The 20,877-nt window shown below is 43.3% G+C and overlaps 1 protein-coding gene across 3 annotated transcripts in view; it reads right to left on the minus strand.

Annotated features, from left to right (window-relative positions):
- LOC141106424 (uncharacterized) overlaps positions 1-14,972 on the minus strand; it is a 31,771-nt gene extending 16,799 nt beyond the window's left edge. The window contains exons 1-7 of one of the 3 annotated variants that reach the window (XM_073597198.1): positions 14,818-14,892; positions 14,035-14,101; positions 12,785-12,986; positions 11,787-11,885; positions 10,138-10,209; positions 7,860-7,931; positions 6,071-6,115 (exon numbers count right to left, since the gene is read on the minus strand). In XM_073597198.1, coding sequence (XP_073453299.1) covers positions 6,071-6,115; positions 7,860-7,931; positions 10,138-10,209; positions 11,787-11,885; positions 12,785-12,968 — 472 coding nt within the window. In that variant the 5' untranslated portion in view covers positions 12,969-12,986; positions 14,035-14,101; positions 14,818-14,892. Of the gene's footprint in view, positions 1-6,070; positions 6,116-7,859; positions 7,932-10,137; positions 10,210-11,786; positions 11,886-12,784; positions 12,987-14,034; positions 14,102-14,801 lie in introns of all 3 variants that reach the window. The other 2 variants (XM_073597197.1, XM_073597199.1) reach the window with 2 other exon arrangements.
- Positions 14,973-20,877: the final 5,905 nt, after the last annotated feature.

The raw sequence follows: 20,877 nt of genomic DNA on the forward strand, positions 1-20,877 counted from the left end.
TCAAGGCCTCCTGAAGATGTTTCACCCTCTGCTCCCTCTGAGAAGGCAGGATGAGTTCTGCAACTTTACCCTTGTAACATGGATCAAGAAGGGTTGCCAGCCAGTAATAATCCCTCTCCTTAATACCATCAATCATAGGGTCCTTTTGCAAAATTTGCTAAATCAGGGAGGCCATGCAGCGTAAGTTTGCAGAGGCATTCAGAGTCCTCTGGGTCACTAAGGATCACATTATCCATAACTACCTCTAGCCACGTAAAACTCCTTGGGTTTCTGGGGACTGAAAACCATCCCTTGAAGACTGCTGCGTGTTATCCTTGACATCCATGCTGACACAATCCTCCTCCTCTTCTTCCTGTGTGTTTGGCGGACTCGCAGAAATGCTATCTGGATAAGGGGGCCTTGAGAGGAAAGGAAGTCCTTCTCTTCCTCCAGCTGTTCTGCCTCAAGTGCCCTATCCATGATTCCACGAATCATGTGCTCCAGCAGGAAGACTAGAGGCATTGCCAACATTGAGTTCCACCTGGTGGGCATGTCACAAATGAGACGGTTGATGAGCAGGTTGCATTACCTTTGAATGTCAGCCAGCCGAGCACTGGCATTGCATGACCAGCGGAAATGACCACAGACTTTTCTGGCCTGCTTCAGAAGATCTTGTAAGCCTGGTACCTGGTCAAGAAATGCTGCACCCCCAAATTCAGGACATGTGCCAAACATGGAACATGGGTCAAGTGTCCCTGTCAGAGTGCGGAGAGGAGGTTGGTGCCATTGTCACATACAACCATTCCTGGCTGAAGCTGACAAGGCGTCAACCACCTCTGAGCCTGCCCATGCAGAGCTGATAGAATCTCTCCCCCAGTGTGGTTTCTGTCCCCTAGGCAGACCAACTCAAGCACCGCATGACATCTTTTTTCCTGAGTGCTTGCATAGCCCCTTGAGCATTTAGGGAGCACTGCTGGATCAGAGGACAATTCTGCAGAAGAGGCCATAAAGGAAGAAGAAGAGGCTGGAGGGTAGCATACAGATGTTGTGGCAGAATCACCCTAGCTTTTTTGTGGCGTGGTGGCAGAACAAGCTCCAACACTGAACCCTGTCCTGCATCCTTCCCAGCTGCCAGCAGAGTTACCCAGGCGCCGTGAAGGAAAGGTAATGTCCCTGCCCATGCCTGCTGGACCATGAGTCAGCGGTAATACGAACCTTACTGCTGATCGCTCTCTCCAACGAGGCCAAAACATTGCCTTTCACATGGCAGTAGAGAGCCGGAATGGCCTTACGCAAAAAGAAATGGCATTTTGGAGCCTGTCACTGTGGTACAGCACAAATTCACAAAAGGGGGCTGAGTCTACCAGCTGAAAAGGCAGCAGTTACAGTGCTAGCAATTTGGCCAAGCTAGCATTTAAACGTTAAGCTGTGGATGGCTGGCAATTTCTTTTTACGGTTAAGCATCTGGGGCAGGGAAATTTGCCTGCTGAAATCAACTGGTGGTGTACTGCTAGCAGATTTGCTGCAAGTACTTGTGACAGCTATTGCTATACCTTCATTCCTCTCAGGGCAGGTTTTTGAGAGGACTGGAGGTATAGTAGGGTTGGAGATCCCAGATGAGGAGCAAGGAGAAGTCTGCCTTTTTCTATCATGCGGGTCTTTCAGGTGCTGCTGCCAACAGACTGCATGGCAGGTTGTCATATGTCTGGTCAAGCATGTGGTGCCCAAGCGGCTGCTGTTCTGGCCATGTTTGATCCGCTTCAGACATAGGTTACAAACAGCAATGGTACGATCTGCTACACACGTGTCGAAAAAGGCCCACACCAAAGAACTTTTAAAAGTCAGCAGGGAGTCAGCAACACTCTGCTGCTCTGCGGTGTGATGCAATAGGGTGGCTGCCCTTAAGCTGACCCCTGGAGAACATCCTGCCTCGTTGGAGTTGTGCCTCCTCCTCCTCACTTTCCTTCACTCTTCTCTTAGGCACTCAAGTATGGTCAGTGACCTCATCATCCCCTCCCTCCTCGTCACTGGAGCAAAATTGGCAGTATGCTGCAGCTTGGGGATCATGACTGCCAGTTTCTTGTCCTTCTGTGGCACCCCCTCTCTCTAGGCTCACGTTACTCCCTTCCTCCACCTGGAAACCAACATTGGAGCATTCAAATTGCTGCGCATCCTCCACCAGCATGTAACCGACTCTGTGGTCAAATAATTCGGGGGACTCCTCCGTGCATGATGGTGGAGCTATGGAAGGAATGACTGTGGACAAGGAGCCGATGGAATAGGCTGCTTTGGCAGCTGCGTTGGAAGGAAAACTACTATGAGCCTGGGTGACAGAGGATGAGGACGGCTTTGTTATCCACTCCACCAACTCTTCTGCATGTTGTGGCTCAATAACACAGCCAGCAGCAGAAAAAAAAGGACAAGAGTGCCCCACGGCCACCTGCAGAAGATGACCTATGTCCACGACCACCACTGTTGACTGTAGACACAAAGGCTGCTTGCCCTCTTTTAGTGGCCTGAGAGCATCTGCCTCCCCTTGGTGGACTTCCAGACATGATGGGGATTTTTTCTTTTCACAGCATACTACACTGTATTATATACTGTGTACACCACCTGCACTATATTAGAAATGGTACATCGGCTGCACTATATTATATACTGTGTACACCGCCTGAAGTGTACTAGAAACTGTAACTATATTGTTCGCTGTTCGGCAAATGGGCAAACAACATCCAATGTTTGAGTGGAGCTTACGTTCTACTCGAACATCAAGCTCATCCCTATGGAAGAACTTAAACATGTGAACAGAAGCCCTGCTGCTAAAAATCTCATGAATCAATAACAGATCTGTTGAAGTGTGCCTTAACAGGCTCGGGGAGTGTAGCCCAACCATGGGAAAGAATCCATGTCTATGCCTGGGACAGCAATAGGACACCATGATTGGCTGCAGGACAGCCTGGGAAAAGGAAAGCCTGCCAGTTGCGAATGAGAGAGGGGCTCAAAGAGTAATAGGGGATTTAGTTCCCAGAAGGATAGATAAATTAGTAGAAGAACTATGTGGAACTACAAGTCCCAGAAGGAGAGTGAACTGGAGCAGGAGAAAAAAGTTTGGCGTGACCAGGTTAAGGTCCCAAGGGGACACCAGAAAATTCACAGGTGGAGACATTTTGGCTACTCCCTTTACAAAGGAGTAAGAGACCTAAGGTCTCTGAAAGAGAGAGGCCAAGTCTGAGATTTGGCCTTTGATGGTACTCAATGCCAAATGCAAATCCTGAAGAGACTAGAGGAAAGACAGGATGTATCCCACAGACTTCTTTCTGGAATAATAGTTTCTTGACTCTCAACACACCAAATCCAGGTGCAATGGTAGATGTTGTGAGAAACTGCTTCCTAGCATTCAAGAAAGTAGGGATGACCAAGTCTAAAATGCCCTTGTCTCTCAGGACCCTTACTTCCACAGCCATGCTAAGTCCTCATGCACACGGACGTTTTTACAGCTGCTTTTTTGAGCTTTTTTTGCAGCTTAAAAAGGCCTGTCTATGTTAGTCTATGGCTTCATGCCCACCTAGGCGTTTTTGAGCTGCAAGTGGCATAGGCGTTTTTAAGCTGTAAAAAAAACCCAGGACCAGTGGGTTCTGAGAGACGTTTTTCAGCTGTAAAAACGCTCTAACGCTGAAAAACGCTCAAAAACGCTCAAAAACGTCATTCACCAACGTTTTTTAGCGTTTTTGATCCATTGAAAAAAAAAAAAAAATTTGAAAAAAAAAAACGCTCAAACGCTAACGCGGAAAAACGCTCAAAAATGCTAAAAAACGCTGAAAAAAGCTGAAAAAAGTCACTGCTAAAATACTGGCGTTTTCATAACGTTTTTTTAACAGCCTGTGTGCATGAGGGCTAATAAAGCCAGTGACTGAGAAGCAGGATGGAATACTATACTTTTGGTACAGAAGTCAGATGATCTAGAAGTATGTCTGAATACCACGCCCTTCAGGGCCAATTCAATGCAATAAGAATCGCCAGAATGCCCTCCAACTCAATCCTACAGAACAGATGAGTGAGGATCTAGAGCAGGGGTGTCCAAACTTTTTTCAAAGAGGGCCAGATTTGATGACGTGAACATGCGTGAGGGTGTTCGTCCGAGCACTAATACACTGCCCAACAAGAATTCTCCTGCCTTTGTGGCTGTGTGTGGTGAGGAGATGAGCTTGGGCATGTTATTTGGATATACTTTCACTTTAAGAGGGAAATTTCAGGAAAAAAACGTGCATTTTAAATAAAGAACTGTGAAGAAAAATAAGGGTTAGTGCCCATCTGCCGCCTCACAAGTGCCATGAATGCAGCAGCCCCACCACTGCCATTAATGCAGCAGCCCCACCACTGCCATGAATGCAGCAGCCTCACCACTGCCATGAATGCAGCAGCACCACCATGGCCATGAATGCAGCAGCCCCAGCACTGCCATGAATGCAGCAGCCCCAGCACTGCCATGAATGCAGCAGCCCCAGAACTGCCATGAATGCAGCAGCCCCACCATTCCCATGAATGCAGCAGCCCCAGCATTGCCATGAATGCAGCAGCCCCACCATTGCCATTAATGCAGCAGCCCCACCATTGCCATGAATTCAGATTCACCATTGTCATAAGTGTAGCCTGATCTATGCCCATCTTCAGCCTCAGAGGGGACAGGGAGGGGGGTGGGACGAGCGCCAACAGATTATATACAGGGGAAACTCCTGTTTTCTCAGTGGCGTCTTTAATACAAAGTCCTGCCTTCTTTGATGGACATAACAGTCGTCCAATGGCAGCGCAGGAGATGGGACCCCCTATTACAGAGGCCACGGTGTAAACAGGAAATACTCCTGTATGTACAGCACTCTTCCTGTCCCCTCCGAGGCAGCCAGAATACATATATCTTTTGTGGCCAAGGCGCTCAGAGATTTGTTGGGGGCCACAAAAGATATATATGACCAAATTACCAGGCGGGCCGTTCGAAACTGAAACGTAGGCCGCAATTGGCCCGGGGGCCAGACTTTGGACATGCCTGATCTAGAGGGACGGAAAGGCTGAACCAGTGAACTTCACCAGCAAGTCCACTGCAAAGGCATGAGGGTCCAGTTTGATGTTGAATCTGGACGGTAGCATATTTATGTCTTTTGTCCACCTCCTGTGGCAAAGAGCTTGAAATACCTCTGGAAGGAGAGAACATTCTTCTGGATCTAGATGCTGACAATTGAGAAAGTCTTCCTGTCAATTTTCCAAAACTGGGATGTTTACTATGAACAAGGTTGAAACCTGCAGTTCTGCCCAAGAAAGGATTAAGCCATCTTTCTTTTGTGTGGCATGACTTTTGATACCTCTATAGTGGCTAATGTAGGCCATGGCCAAGGTATCGTCTTACTTTTATTGGGTGTCCTCACAAAAGTGGAGACAACTGAATTGCTCTGAGCTCAGGAATGTTAATAGGAAGGCGAGTAACCATCAGATTAAATGTTACAAGGGTCCTGAGTAGGTAAACTACCACCTCTATTAGAGCTAAAAGCTGAGCCTGAGCTAGCAAGACCATTTAATCCTTTTTCCTTGCTCTTAAGATCTGCCATGCTTGTGAATGTATGGTCCCCAGAGGGCTACTCATGATCTCCACAGCAGTGGAGAGGGAGGCCACAGTAACCCAGGAAGCATGATAACAACTGCTATATTGTGCCCACAGGAGAAAACCAGGAGATGTTGCCGTTCCAAAGTCCTACCCAGAAAGAGGAAGAGGAAGAGGCAGGGTGTACAACCACAATAATCCTACTGAAAGAAAGGCAGCACAGGCACAGTGTGTGCTCAGGTCAAACGGCAAGTGTCTAGTTTGCAAAGGCACACTTGGTGATACAAGGGGAGGAATCCAGTCTTAACAACTTCAGTCACTGAAAGGCGCTGCTCAGACCACTTCTTACAGGTGTGTAGACGTGCTACAACACACATTAAGAAATGTGCTAAAGAAAAGCAGACCAGATACTGTAGATGTTAGCCTGGCTGAACAGTTTAATACTGAATGAAATCAATGTAATATGTGATTATGTAAGGAACAAATGACATGGCCTGTTACCTGGAGCCATGCTGTCTCCTCTTTCCCCTTTCGGTCCCTGTGGTCCTGTTAGTTATAGAACATATTTATTGACAGAGTTAATTAAACAAAACCCATTAAGTTAAAACATGAAATAATCTGTGCAGAAGAAGGTCAAAATAAATTGTAGCCTATGAATATCTGTTGGTCGAAGATCAATATTTTAAACAAATGCATTGATAAGAGTCTGTCTGTTTACTTTCTGCTAATAGATATTTGAGGGTGTTTAGGCACCTACTGCCCAATAACTGTATATCTGCAGTGTGAGATGTAAGGCACTGCTGCCTCTAACTATATCACCAGATATGGAGGGAGATTTGATGATATTACCACTGTGCTACTCACTGTTCTCCTTGCTGGAGGCTCTGACATAAGAAAGCAAAGCCCTGCCTCTAGCAAGGTGACCACCTCCATACAGAGACATAGTGCAGAACATGGCCTGGCAACTCAGTAATTGGGAAAATATCTTCTGCAGAGAGACCACAGGCCATGCTGATGATCAATCTTTTAGTCTGTTACATATACCATTGGAAGCATTTTGTTATATCTATTCAATAGGCGCAGATCCCATTTTCTAGAGCTCATTTAATCCTGCATTTTGCAGTTCTTTCTTGGGTCCCGGGCATCCTCATTGAGGGACAATACAGTGCCCTGGAATGAAACTGACACAGCTGATGCAGCCGTTTCCATTTCTATATTGATGCAGAGAACGGATGCATTGATTGATGATGATGTCAACCCGGTGCAGCGTGCGGCACCCTGCCTCTCCTGGAGAAACACAGCAAGAGGTGGATAAAGTCCCCTTCCCTTCCTAGTTGGGCACTTTCCCAAAGGAGGAGCCTTGGGCATTAGCCAGCACTGTTTTCCAGCCTTCCGCCATGGACATCACCCCCGCATGCCAGTGTTTGGCGTGTCTTAAAGCCGTGGGAGCCCTGAGAGTCCAGACTCCCAGATAGAATACTGGACGCTGCAGTGCTCAGTCCTCTTCCTCCTCAGTATGTTACAGACATCAGGTACATTAAGTACTAGTAGTTCCCTATAGCTGAATTTAGTTTTGTGCATGTGCATTCACTGCATTGTGCATGGATTTGTACATATCAAGTAGGGGAAGCTCATTTTAGATTTGTCTTGAGGCTTAATTTTTTCCAATTTTTTTCTCCAGATTCCTCAGGTCATTTGTACTCCTTTTGTAGTCTAAAGTATGGTGTTTTTTTATATGCAACTTCAGTGCCTTAGATATAAAGAGCATTTGTTTAATGTATGTTAGCCGAACATTGAAAGAACAATTACACTCTTTGAATCTAAGTGGCTACATGCAACTGCAATGTTAGGCTAACATACATTAAACAAATGCTTTTTCTATCTGAGGCACTAAAGTTGCATATAAACGCCCACTCCACACTCAAACACGGCCATCCGCCGACTGCATTGTAAGCCGAGTGACATTTCTTAAATAGGTAAGGGGCGGGGCCACCCAGGGACGTCACTAGGTGGCACCGCCCCCTTGTGATGTCACTGACCGGTGCATGCAGGGGGGGTCCCTGAATGGAGGTTTGGAAATGTGGTCACCCTAGACTGACAGTGTATACCTCACACTGACCTTCCCTTATTCTATCCAAAGCAAAAGATTTTTTGCTGAAAGTGGGTTTTGAGTTACAGCAGAGTTTGGTGAGATACCATTAATGGAAGCTTGGGTTGAAATGCAGACCAGAGAAAAAAGAAATGAGTCTTAATTTCCTTCATGTACACAAACAATATGTTCCTTATTTACCTGCAGGTCCGCTGTTTCCGCTTTCTCCTTTTGGGCCTGGTGGTCCGGCAACCCCTGGTGTACCAGGTGCTCCTAAAAAGCCATGTAATACAGTGACCAAATGAATTAAAGATAGAACAACATATAGGATAATATTTATATACAAGAATATTGCAACAAGGATTGCTAAAATAGTATTTACCAAAAAAACTTACATTTTAAGGGGAACCTCACGCCAAAATTAAAAAAAAAAAAGGTGCGGGGGTCCCCCCCAAAATCCATAGCAGGCCCTTCAGGTCTGGTTTGATTTCCAAAATCCATACCAGGCCCTTCAGGTCTGGTTTGATTTTTAAGGGGAACCCTGAGCCGAAATTTTAAAAATACCAAACCCTTATCCGTGCATGCAACCTGGAAGGTCAGGATGGGGAATGGACGAGCGAGTGCCCCCCCTCCTGAACCGTACCAGGCCCTCAACATGGAGAGGGTGTTTTGGGGTCCCCCAAAGCACCTTGCCCCCATATTGATGGGGACAAGGGCCTCATCCCCACAACCCTTGCCGGTGGTTGTGGGGGTCTGCGGGCAGGGGGCTTATTGGAATCTGGAAGCCCCCTTTAACAAGGGGGCCCCCAGATCCTGGCCCCCCTATACGAATAGGTAGGGGTACATTGTAGAAGGAGGGGGTGCTCGCTCCTCTCCCCTCTTTCCTGGCCTGCCAGGCAGCTTGCTTGGATAAGGGTCTGGTATGGATTTTTTAAAATTTTGGCATGGGGGTTCCCTTTAAAACCCATACCAGACCTGAATAGCCTGGTATAGATTTTGGGGGGGGCCCCCACTCCATTATATAAAAAAAATTGCTGCGATCTGGCAATACATTACAGCCGCGTGGAATTTTATATGACATTTTTTCCTTTAGAAATGTCATTTTGCTGCAGGACTGTAATAAACATCGGAAAGATGTGCTACTTTACAGGCAGGCTAAAGGGACCCCCAGGCATGATATTTAAAAGAAAATTTAATTTTATTGTTTCACTTTAAGCATTATTAAAATCACGCCTCCTGAAGACGGTAATCGAAACGTAAGTCGAGGCGTGCCTGGTTACGCAATCTTCATCCCCCTCCGGTGCCTGTGGTTGTCAGCAGCAGACGGTGAAGCGCACGCCAGCTACCACACACAGAGTGGAGCTTCCATACTAAGACGAGCGGTATAGCCTCAGTGCTGGGCGAGGGCACTTTCTAATGTAAGCAGCCATTTGGCTTTCTGTTTTTAATCAATTTTTTAATAATTAAGATTACACTATTTTGGACCCTTTTGTATCCTTCTATATATTGCCTGACGTTCTACTGGGGGGAGAGGAAGAGGTTACCCACAAGGCTTTTCCACACCATGGTAGCAAGCCATTTCTTGCTAAAGGCTTTAATTGACCTCTTTTTAATTAAAAAGGTCAACACCTTCTGGTAAGCGGACATCCACTTACAGAGCACTTAGGGTGTGTTATTCAGCTGGTGAAGGTCGTTTATTCACACAGAGGAGGATTCGCCTTTATTCGTTTTATTCATTTTGTGTATTTTGTTACAGTGGAAGATAAATGCATATTGATTGAATTTTCAGTTGCATGTGGACTTTATTTTAGCATTTTTTATTCACATTTTTTCATCATCAGAATTTTCATACTATTTTTCACAAAGATATTATTTTTGCTGTATATGCAGAGATTGGATGGTTGTCATTCTCTTCTAATATGCAAGTTTGATGTTTATATTATTATTTAAAAAAATGTTTTTTGTATGGTACACTATAGTGTTCACATTCAGTTTGTTTGAGCATAATTATCTAGATGCTATCTAGCCCACAGTTTATATAGTTTTAGCGCCCCCCATCACATAATCTCTTCCATTATTAAAATCACTGCTCCTGAAAAAAAGGTCTGTTTTTAAAACTTTTTTTTGCATTGATACATGTCCCCTGGGGCAGTACCCGGGTCCCCATACACTTTTTATGGCAATAACTTGCATATAAGCCTTTAAAATGAGCACGGTGTTCGCATTCTCACACAAATTTTTTGCCTGTTCACATGTTCTGTTGTGAACCGAACCAGGGGGATGTTCATCCCTACTCCTTACCATACAACCTCTAATAGAAGCCTTCATAAATCTAGGCACCCTGTATTGCAAACCCAGGTATACCAGTTCACATTCAGCTACTGTTCATATATTTTTTCTCTGTGGTTTCATTTAAAGTCATACAAATCATTCATGTAAGCAGAAAGGGTTCACTTTAGTGGGCAAAGTTCCCAGTTACCTGGTGCCCCATTGGCTCCTCTTTCCCCTTTTGCTCCAGTTGGTCCGGAAATTCCTTGTAATCCAGGAGGGCCTAGTTAGTCAAGAAAGAGTAAAAGCTATAGTTTAATCTGCTTGGTTTTTGACTTCCCTGGTTTCTTCTTCATCCCCAACAAGTTTCTAACAGGACCTGTGGTGCAAATAAACTATCACCTCATAAGCTTTCAAAATAACCCTACAGTTGTGTAAGATGTGGAAAGGAAGAGGTCTTTAAACACTGACTCTACCCTTTCTGGTAACCACCACAAATTTTTTCAAGATCAGTGCAAATATGTTCATCTCTAATCATATTCAAAGTATTAGTAGAATATGATTACTTCTGATGCTACACATTATAAGCTATATGCAGATGCAAAATGGTTTGTCCTCGTTGTAAAAGCTACCTAGGGGTCAACAAAATGGTTATGTGGACTTCCCTACTCCCAGTAATCATGCAGTGTGTGAACTTGCAGGATCAGGATAATACACTTGTGTCCGAGCTCCTAACTCTGACCAGGCCAAATCAAGAGAAAAAAAGCCTCCATATAGTATGTAAGCTAGCACAGCCTTTTTCAACCAGTATAAAATTGGAGAAAGTTGAAAATTGTTGATATTCCCTTACCTGCACAAATGCTAATACTTGTATTTATATTTATAGTGACTGCTAGTTGTAAGGCTAATGGCCTTTAGTGTATGGAAAAATTATAATAAACCACACTCCCTACTACCTTGTGAATAATACTACTAAGCAATGCAGTATCTGCGTAAAGTGCAATATAATAAATGACCACTAGATGTCACTAGTGGATACAACATAAATTGTCAACAATATATAACGTGCAATGTTATGTGAAGACAATTAAAAATCAACTCTAAAGTGCATATGTATGTGTGTGTTTGTATTTGTGTGTGTTTGTATGTTTGTACAAACTCCAGAAACCTGCACTCTGTACATAACACATTGCAGAACCCTGCACTCTGTACATAATGCACTCCAGAACCCTGCACTCTGTTGGTAATGCACTCCAGAACCCTGCACTCTGTGCCTAGCACTCTCCTGCACTCTGTACATAGTGCACTACAAAACCCTGCACCCTGTGCATAAAATACTCCAGAGTCCACCTTCCTGTACATAACGCACTCCAGAACCCTGCACTCTGTACCTAGCACTATCCTGAGCCGTGCACCCTGTGCATAACACACTTCAGAACCCCGCACTCTGTATCTAGTACTCTCCTAAACCCTGTAGTCTGTACCCATTAAGCCCCTCCCACTGTTAAGAGTTTGACAACACATCTGTATTTGCCGTTGTGCACGCAGAGTGCTGCCAGTCGCTTCCTCCCTTAAGTGTCCCTCATTCTGAAGCTCAAAAGTTGGGAGGTATGCAAATATCAAAATGATTTGATGGATGGATGTCAGTCTAGAGGAGTAGATGTTTCTAGGCAGACTGCATTTGCATGCAGACTGCACTAATTAATGTACACATGTGATGCTAAGCCACAATGATTAAAATAACTGAAATCCAAGGATTGAAAGCGGTTTCTCCTGTTTTCCGCCAATGAAGACTTCTATACCTATTGTACCATGGATTTCATTTTTTAATTGGCAGGAAATTTACAGTTCAGAGATTACCTGAAGCTCCTCTGTCTCCAATTTCTCCCTTTGGTCCTGCTGGCCCCTGTTCTCCTCTTGGTCCAGTTTGTCCAATTTTCCCAGGTGTTCCAGGCAGACCTAATTATGGCATACATATAAAGAGCTAAAGTGGACCTCCCATCAGATATAATTTTTCAAGTTATACAGGGGCGTAACTACAGATCAAGGGGCCCCATGGCAACATTTTAATGAGGCCCCCCTCAACGATCTAATACACAAACACTTATTTTAATGAACACAAAGGCAATTTAATTCAAAACAAAAATAAAATAAAAGATGAGGTAGTGTTGACTAAATGGATGTTAAACATGTCAAGCCTAAAAACTACACGCCTGGCAAAAAATTACCAAACTCAAATTTATCAATAGGTAACTCTTTAAATGCCTTCACAGCTCAGCAGTTTGGTTAGCCATAAATGAGGGACCTTATGCATTCTATGTCTATAAAAGTGATCTGGCAACTCTATAGAAGTCCAAATCAATTTTAGATAAAGGCCCAGAGCCTGCTGAGCAAAACTGAACCACTTTAGACTTTCAATTTATTAGACACGTCTAAAGATCCAAAGAGGTTAAACTATGTTTTTTTTGTTTTTTTTTTAAACTACAAACAGCTATGGATTTTTTACTAACTGAGGAAGACTGTGTCAGGCATATAGGTTTTATTAGGTTATTTTAATGCTGGCTGAGATGACCAGAATCCCTGAGGACAATAAACCTACATTACTAAGACAGGTAGTTACATTCTTCTTACTGCACAGCCTGCAAAGGGAATCAGTGACCAGTAACAACAATTCTAAAGGTTCTTCTTGTACTTTTGACATCAGCTCTTCCTGATTGAATTTTTCACATTGGATACAGGGTCCTGCGTTGGTGTACTACTTCCAGGGGTATTCACTAACCTCCAGAATCCACCTGCTGGATTGGGGTCTGGCTTGGGCTACAGGTCATTAATTGTATTAAAATTATGTCTATTTTTACCTGGTTCACCCTTTTCCCCTTTCGATCCATTTATTCCATTTATGCCTGGTAGACCATCCTTCCCAGGAGCTCCACATGTGATGATTGAGTAGGCATTCTCATCAGGGTCTTGGCATATCTGTACACCTGGAGTGACTAAAGCCACATGAAGGAAAACTAGACCAAGAATCTTCAAGATTGACATATTCCAAATACAGCTGGTCTGCATGGAAGAAAAAAACACTTGAGGTAATAGTAACTGTATATAAGCTATTATACTGCTCTAGGACATCTAGGACTACTCTAGGACATCTAAGACTACCCTAGGATATCTAGGGCTACGCTAAGACTTCTAACATGACTCTAGGACATCTAGGGCAGGCAATTGCTCCCCTGATGCTTACATTCACATTCTGTTTGCTCCTCTGCCATACTGTTCACCCACCACAGACAAATTGAAATACTTGATGCTTTTGTTGCAGTAGAGTATGGGTCTCATTATCTTGTCTTTTCTGGCACAATGCCAGGTGCCTGAATATTACCAGGCATGAGCACCATCTGTTAGGGTTATATCTGTAACCTAGGACTTATATCAAGTGCTTAAAGCTAAAGTTTAGGTATGGCAAATTTGATATAGTTACATTGGTCCGGCTACTGATCATTGGGAAGAATGCCCCTTACATTGGTGATCAGTGCAGAGAATGCCCCTTACGTTGGTGATCATTGGGAAGAATATCCCTTACTATGGTGATCAGTGTGAAGAATGTTCCTTACATTGGTGAAGGTAATCAGTGGAAAGAATGCCCCTTACATTGGTGATCATTGGGAGGAATGCCCCTTACATTGGCGATTATTGGGAAGAATATCCCTTACATTGGTGATCAGTGTGAAGAATGTTCCTTACATTGGCGATCAGTGGGAAGAATGCCCCTTACATTGGTGATCATTGGGAAGAATACTTCTTACTTTGGTGATCAGTGTGAAGAATGTTCCTTACATTGGCGATCAGTGGGAAGAATGCCCCTTACATTGGTGATCATTGGGAAGAATACTTCTTACTTTGGTGATCAGTGTGAAGAATGTTCCTTACATTGTTGATCAGTGGGAAGAATTCCCCTTACATTGGTGGTCAGTGGAAAGAATGTCCCTTACATTGGTGGTCAATGGAAAGAATGTTCCTTACAATGGTGGTCAGTGAGAATAATGCTCTTTACATTGGTGGTCAGTGAGAAGAATGCTTTTTACATTGGTGGTCAGAATGACATACTTACCAACAGCTAAGTATCATACTGCTGATTCTGCCAAATGGCATTGGACATGGTGGCATTGGACCTGGAACTATACATGCAAAATCAGATAGAAGGTCAATCAGCCACAGCTCAAGAAAACCTCAGCAATATCTGGAGGAACCCTGGTTTGGAATTGCTGCTCTATACAACTGCTATAATAACAGTTAGTATTTTGTATCACTAGAGGAATAGTTTTCCAGATTGAGGTTACTGGGGGCAACTTTAATGGTTTGGCTATGGGGCCTCACCACAAATTTCTACAGCTTTGGTCCTTGTGTAAGCTTCAACCAGATCAAATTGGATTGGGCAAAATATATGTTGACTTTAAGCCAAATTCAAACTAACTCAACCATCTAAAAAAATCAAAAACTGAAAAAATATGACAGTAAATGTAAACCCAATTACTAAAATATTATAATAAAGTTCAAAATTTGAATGTCACTTTAAAAGTTATTTTCAATCTTTTCAAATCAGCAGTTTTCAGTAAAATAACCCCTGATGATCCTGCCATGAAGGTCTTTGTTGAAACATTTCTTGTTAAGGGTGACAGCACTCATTGCACCTGCTTTGTAACCCCATTACACAGGCTTCCAACAGAGCATGAGCTACTCTCGTCACTATCTGAAAACCTACCTATGTTGGAGTGCATGTTTCAATATTTAGAAAATAGAAAGAGGTCGCAGGAATTATTCTGTGTTGCAGCTATAGTACGTAGGAATAGAATCATATGAATATAATTAAAATAGTACCTGATCGTGTACTCACCGACATATGCAGTTAGAAATCTGAATAAGGTGTAGCACAATAGCTCCAACATGCCTCTATATATACTGATAAGTTATTGGCTTACTTGCATAATCCAACTAAACAAAAGACTGTTAACACACATGATGTAGAAACTAAATCTACAAATATTTATTAGGAAATACTCTCTAGTGGATGAAATTTCCTATAGAGTTATTGTGTCCCGATAATAAGGAGCACACCCTTTTCCAGGAATGTGTGTGAGAAAAACGAAAGTGAAAATTATTCTGATCCTTACATGGAATGGATGGCAAAATCAGCATAGGTAACTAGATACATCCCAAATTAGGTGGACGCACCAACAGTAGATACATTTTCAGTCCAGTAGCTAAACAGCTCTTGTCTAAAATATTTTTATTTCTCAACCCTACCTCCACTCTCGCTCTCCCTTACCTTGTTACGACAGATACACTCATCTTTTCCAGGTTTCTTGCCACTAACGGCTCTGGGGGACTGCAAAACCAGATTGTTGGTCCCCTACTGCCCCCCTTTGATGATGTCAGTCCTCTTCTGGATTATGAGAGGACCCGGCCCTGGACATCCAATAGGAAGTCTACATAATGAAGGCAGTTAAGAACCCAAGCATAAAGTAAATAGAAGAGAAGACTTGGGGTTGTGGCAATGCCTGACCATAGCTTAATGTGAGTACAAATGAGCATTTAGATAGGGATTATTTGTCCAGCGATCAGATAGGGGGGATTGGGAGGGCACCCTAAAAAGTATTAAAAATCTCGAGGCACATCAGTCTAAATTGTAAAAAAATGTAAATGTTACTTATGGGAAACCTGAGACTGGGACAATGTATACCACCACCGTGATGAAATTACATCAGGAGTCCCCTTCGCATCATGTAGAAGGTCCCACGATCATGTCAGAGTGCCTTCTTCACGTGAGAGTCAACCCTTCACATCATAGGCCCCCATCACATCAGAGGCCCCCATCACATCAGAGGCCCCCTCTACATAAGAGCCCCCATCACATCAGCCCCTCTATATATGCTCCCCCATTACATGCCTGATGAAGGGGTCATCCGCGGCTCTGAAATGTTGCACTCTTCTGTTTGTAATATGATCATTATTCAATAAACAATCATTTGGACTCAATCTAAAGATCCAGTTTGTGCTGGCAATTTTTTTCACTGCCTCACCACATCATAGTCCCCCATCACATCAGTTCCTCCTGAAAACAATAGAGTCCTATCAACACAAAGTCCCCTATCACAGAGCCCCCAAACCCATCCAAAATAGAGCCTTTCAATCACACAGTCCCCTCTTCACATTATAGCCTAAACTTTTGGCTCCAACACAGTGAAAAAGGGTGGAGGATGCAGGAGGCCCTGCATCAAAGTCATAAATTGCCATGTCCCAGTGAGCTGGCCTCCATCACCATAGAGGCCAATGACGATATTCGTCCTGGCCCTAGAGTGTCACTTGTTGTTTTGGTGCTGGCAGCTGGCCTGCCTGCACCATGGCAACTCATGAAGCTAAAGCAGGGCAAACTGGGTTCTGTGCTAGCGGTACCCTGGGGAACCCAGGTGGCACTCTGGTTTAGAAACACTGGTCTAAAGAAGGTACAATGGTTAGTGAGAAGAAATATTAATATGTGCTGGGGAAAAGGTAAAGTGGGAGACGAGATGAGCACTGGTTTAGTTTAAACATAAGTTTAAGCCAAATCAACGCCCAATCAGCTGCAGTTAGGGCATTCCACCCCAGCCACATGAAACAAAGGGGTTGGGATGCTCATGACATCATTGACCCAATATGACTACATGGTCATATTTGGCCTATGTCATTACCCAAGTATGGTCATGTGGCCATATTAGCTACTTTAAGTCCTTCCTATAGCAGTTTTACTGCTACAGGGTGGCACCTATGTGCTGGATCACGTATATGTATACACATGATCCGACATTTCCGGGTAGGGGGCACGTATGTGTGCCACCGGCAGCTCGCTCCCGCTGTGATTACACACAGCAGAAGCTGATCAGTGCGTGCAGTGTATTTGATGTCATTCGGCACCTGCCAATCATCAGGCAGAGACACAGAACTGCGATCTGCCTATGTAAACAAGGCAGATCACCGTTCTGAAAGGAGGGAAGGCATGGAGTTTGTGTTCCTGCAAAGCAGGGAATGAATGTCACCCCTTCCCCAGTAAAAGCATACTTCCACACTAGGCACATAGTTAACCCTTTGATCGTCCCTGATGTTAACCCCTTCCCAGCCAGTATCATAAGTGCAGTCTTTATTTTTAGCACTGATCACTGTGTCGCTGGTCCCCAAAAAGTTTCAATGGTGCCAGTTAGTGTCAGAATGTCCGCCGTAATATTGCAGTCCCACTATAAGTCACTGTTAGCTGCCATTACTAGAAAAATAAATAAATAAATAAAAATATCCCATAGTTTGTAGACTCTATAACTTTTGCACAAACCAATCAATATACGCTTATTGGGATTTTTTTTAACAAAAATATGTAGCAGAACACATATTGGCCTAAATTTATGAAGAAATTCGATTTTTTTCAACTTTTTTATTGGATATGTTTAACGGCAGAAAGTAATTTTTTTTTTTTCAAAATTGTCGGTCTTTTTTTGTCTTTTTTTGTTTATAAATAAAAATTTAAAAAAAACGCAGGAATGAATTAGAGTGGAGACTGAGAGCCAGGCCTTCTCGTCCAACATTAGTGCCTGACCTTACAAATGCGCTTGTGGAAGAATGGTCAAACATTCCCAAAGACACACTCCTACACCTTGTGCAAAGCCTTCCTAGAAGAGTTGAAGCTGTTATAGCTGCAAAGGGTGGACCAACTGAACATTGAACCCTGCAGACTAATGCCCCGTACACACGGTCGGATTATCTGACGGAAAATGTGTGATAGGACCTTGTTGTCGGAAATTCTGACCGTGTGTAGGCTTCATCACACATTTTCCATCGGATTTTCTGACACACAAAGTTTGAGAGCAGGATATAAAATTTACCGACAACAAAATCCGTTGTCGGAATTTCCGATCGTGTGTACACAAATCCGACGCACAAAGTGCCACGCATGCTCAGAATAAATAAAGAGATGAAAGCTATTGGCCACTGCCCCGTTTATAGTCCCGACGTACGTGTTTTACGTCACCGCGTTCAGAACGATCGGATTTTCCGACAACTTTGTGTGACCGTGTGTATGCAAGACAAGTTTGAGCCAACATCCGTCAGAAAAAATCCTAGGATTTTGTTGTCGGAATGTCCGATCAATGTCTGACCGTGTGTACGGGGCATTAGACTGGGATGCCACTAAAGTTCAAGTGCGTGTAAAGGCAGGCGTCCCAATACTTTTATATAGTGTATGTTGTTGCCCACTACTTACCCTTCTCCCCAGCACATAATGACACTCAACTTGCTTCTGAGTTCAGTCCAAACCTAAATTCAGACCAAACCTGTGTCATCTCTACTTAACACATGGAACAACTGAACAACCGTTTTGGCATCCCCGCCATTTCTCAAGTTCGCCTTACAGATCTACCCATAGATATCTATAAGGATGTGTATTTCATACAAAATTGCAGATACGGTACATGTCTCTTACAAAAGTCTTGCTAACCTACAAATATAACACAACTGTCAATTAGCTGGATAGGTGAAGGGTGGAATTTCTTCTTGCACTGTTTCTATAGTGCAGATAATAACCCTATAATCCTGGTATAGAGCCATTTAGATCAGATTTAATGAAACAGTTCCAACATGCTTTTATATCTACTGATACGCTATTTGCTTATTTGCACAATCTAAACTAAACCAAAGATTAGCAAATACCTACCAATTCAATATGCAAATATTGACAATGGAATCAGCTTTAGGAGGTTTCATTTCTATAGAGTGTTTGTCATTTAGCTGAATGGTTGAAGGGTGGAATTTCTCCTTGTGCTGTATTTATAGCAGAGATATCTCTGTGTATACAAGCCTTCATAATCCTATTAAAGGTATTCTGCTTGATAGAGTGAAAGTGTCCTTATCAGAGGTTATCCTAAACATTCTCTATTCCATCTGGACTAAAAAGGCTTCAGTTGCCACCAGTAAGATCTGAAGTGTAAGCAGAGAAAACCATTGTGTTACAAGAGATTGATAGTGTACCATCAGAGTGCTACTGTGTTACCAAAGAGATATATTGTACAGAGTACTGTTGTGTTACATGAGAGCACTACTCTATATAAGAGTGCAGTTATTCAATCAGAGATAACTGTCATGCTACCAGAAACAAGAGACTGCTACAAGAGCCTGTTGCCACTTTAGACACGTGGGGTTTTTATGGCACGAACCCGAGGGACTACTGCCATGCTGGGTTTGTTATGTTGCTACAAAAGCCATTGTAATTTGTTCAGGGGAAAAGCAATGTGATCTTTCCAAGACTTGTCCATTACTTGAGAGATTTCCATACAGGTAAGGCTGCCATGTTCATAGAGAAACTGCAATGTAAGGCCACCAAGTTCCAAAAGACTGATTCTGTCATATTTACCAATGTCATGGAACCCTCTGCCACCTATCGGCAGACTAATCTGATGTCATGGAACCCACTGTCACCTATCAGCAGACTAATAAATTAACCAATGTCATGGAACCCACTGCCACCTATCGGCAGACTAATCTGAAATCATGGAACCCACTGTCACCTATCAGCAGACTAATAATTTACTAATGTCATGGAATCCACTGCCACCTATCGGCTGACCAGTAATTTGCCAATGTCATGGAACCCAATGTCAACTATAAGTAGACTCGTAATTTACCAATGTCTTGGAACCCATTACCACCTAGCAGGAGACTTGTAATTTACCAACGTTATGGAAGAGCATTATGAATCATGGTAGTTGTAGTTTTAGACTGCAGCCATACAATGGGACCAGTGGACTATTATTATTATTCTACAGGATTTATATAGTGTCAACAGTTTACGCAGCGCTTTACAACTTGAGGGTAGACAGTACAAACACAATACATTAACCACTTTAGCCCTGGAAGAGTTGGCTGCTCAATGACCAGGCCATTTTTTGCGATACGGCACTGCGTCGCTTTAACTGACAATTGCACTGTCAATTGACAAAATTGACGTCCTTTTTTTTCCCACAAATAGAGTTTTCTTTTGGTGGTATTTGATCGTCTCTACGATTTTTAGTTTTGCGCTATAAACAAAAAAAGCGCGACAATTTTGGAAAAAACACAATATTTTGTACTTTTTGCTATAATAAATATCCCCTTTTTTTTTTTTAAAAAGCAAATTTTTTCCTCAGTTTAGGCTGATATGTATTCTTCTACATATTTTTGGTGATAAAAATTGCAATAAGCGTATATTGATTGCTTTGCACAAAAGTTACAGCATCTACAAAATAGGGGAAAGATTTATAACATTTTTATTATTATTATTTTTTTACTAGTAATGGCAGCGATCAGCGATTTTTATCAGGACTGCGAGATTATGGTGGAAAGATAGGACACTTTTGACATATTTTTGGGACTACTGGCATTTATACAGCGATCAGTGCTATAAAAATGCACTGTGTAAATGTCACTGGCAGGGAAGGAGTTAACACTAGGGGGCAATCAAGAGGTTAATTGTGTTCCCTAGGGAGGGATTTTAACTGTGGGGGGAGAGGACTGACTGGGTGAGGAGAGTGATCGTTGTTTATACTTAGTATGAACAACAGATCGCTTTCCTTACCCCTGTCTGTTTACATTGACAGATCTCCGTTCTGTCTCTGTGTGGAGTGATCACGGCTGCCCGGCGGTCATCGTGACCACCGGGCACTCACACACGCCCCCTAGTGGTCAAATGACGAACCGATGTACAGTTAAGTCGGTTCACCCAGGGGGGCCAACCTGCCGCAGTACAACTGCGGCGGCTGGTCGGGAAGGGGTTAATACAGTAGGAATCTGAGAGCCTTGCTCGTTAGAGCTTACAGTCTATGTACACTACAGTTCCCATGAAGCACTGAGGAGCAGAGGGAGTGACGAGATAGCTTTTACTGAACTGGCCAGAAAAACT

Source organism: Aquarana catesbeiana, linkage group LG08, assembly GCF_042186555.1.
Source record: "Aquarana catesbeiana isolate 2022-GZ linkage group LG08, ASM4218655v1, whole genome shotgun sequence".
NCBI lineage: Eukaryota > Metazoa > Chordata > Amphibia > Anura > Ranidae > Aquarana > Aquarana catesbeiana.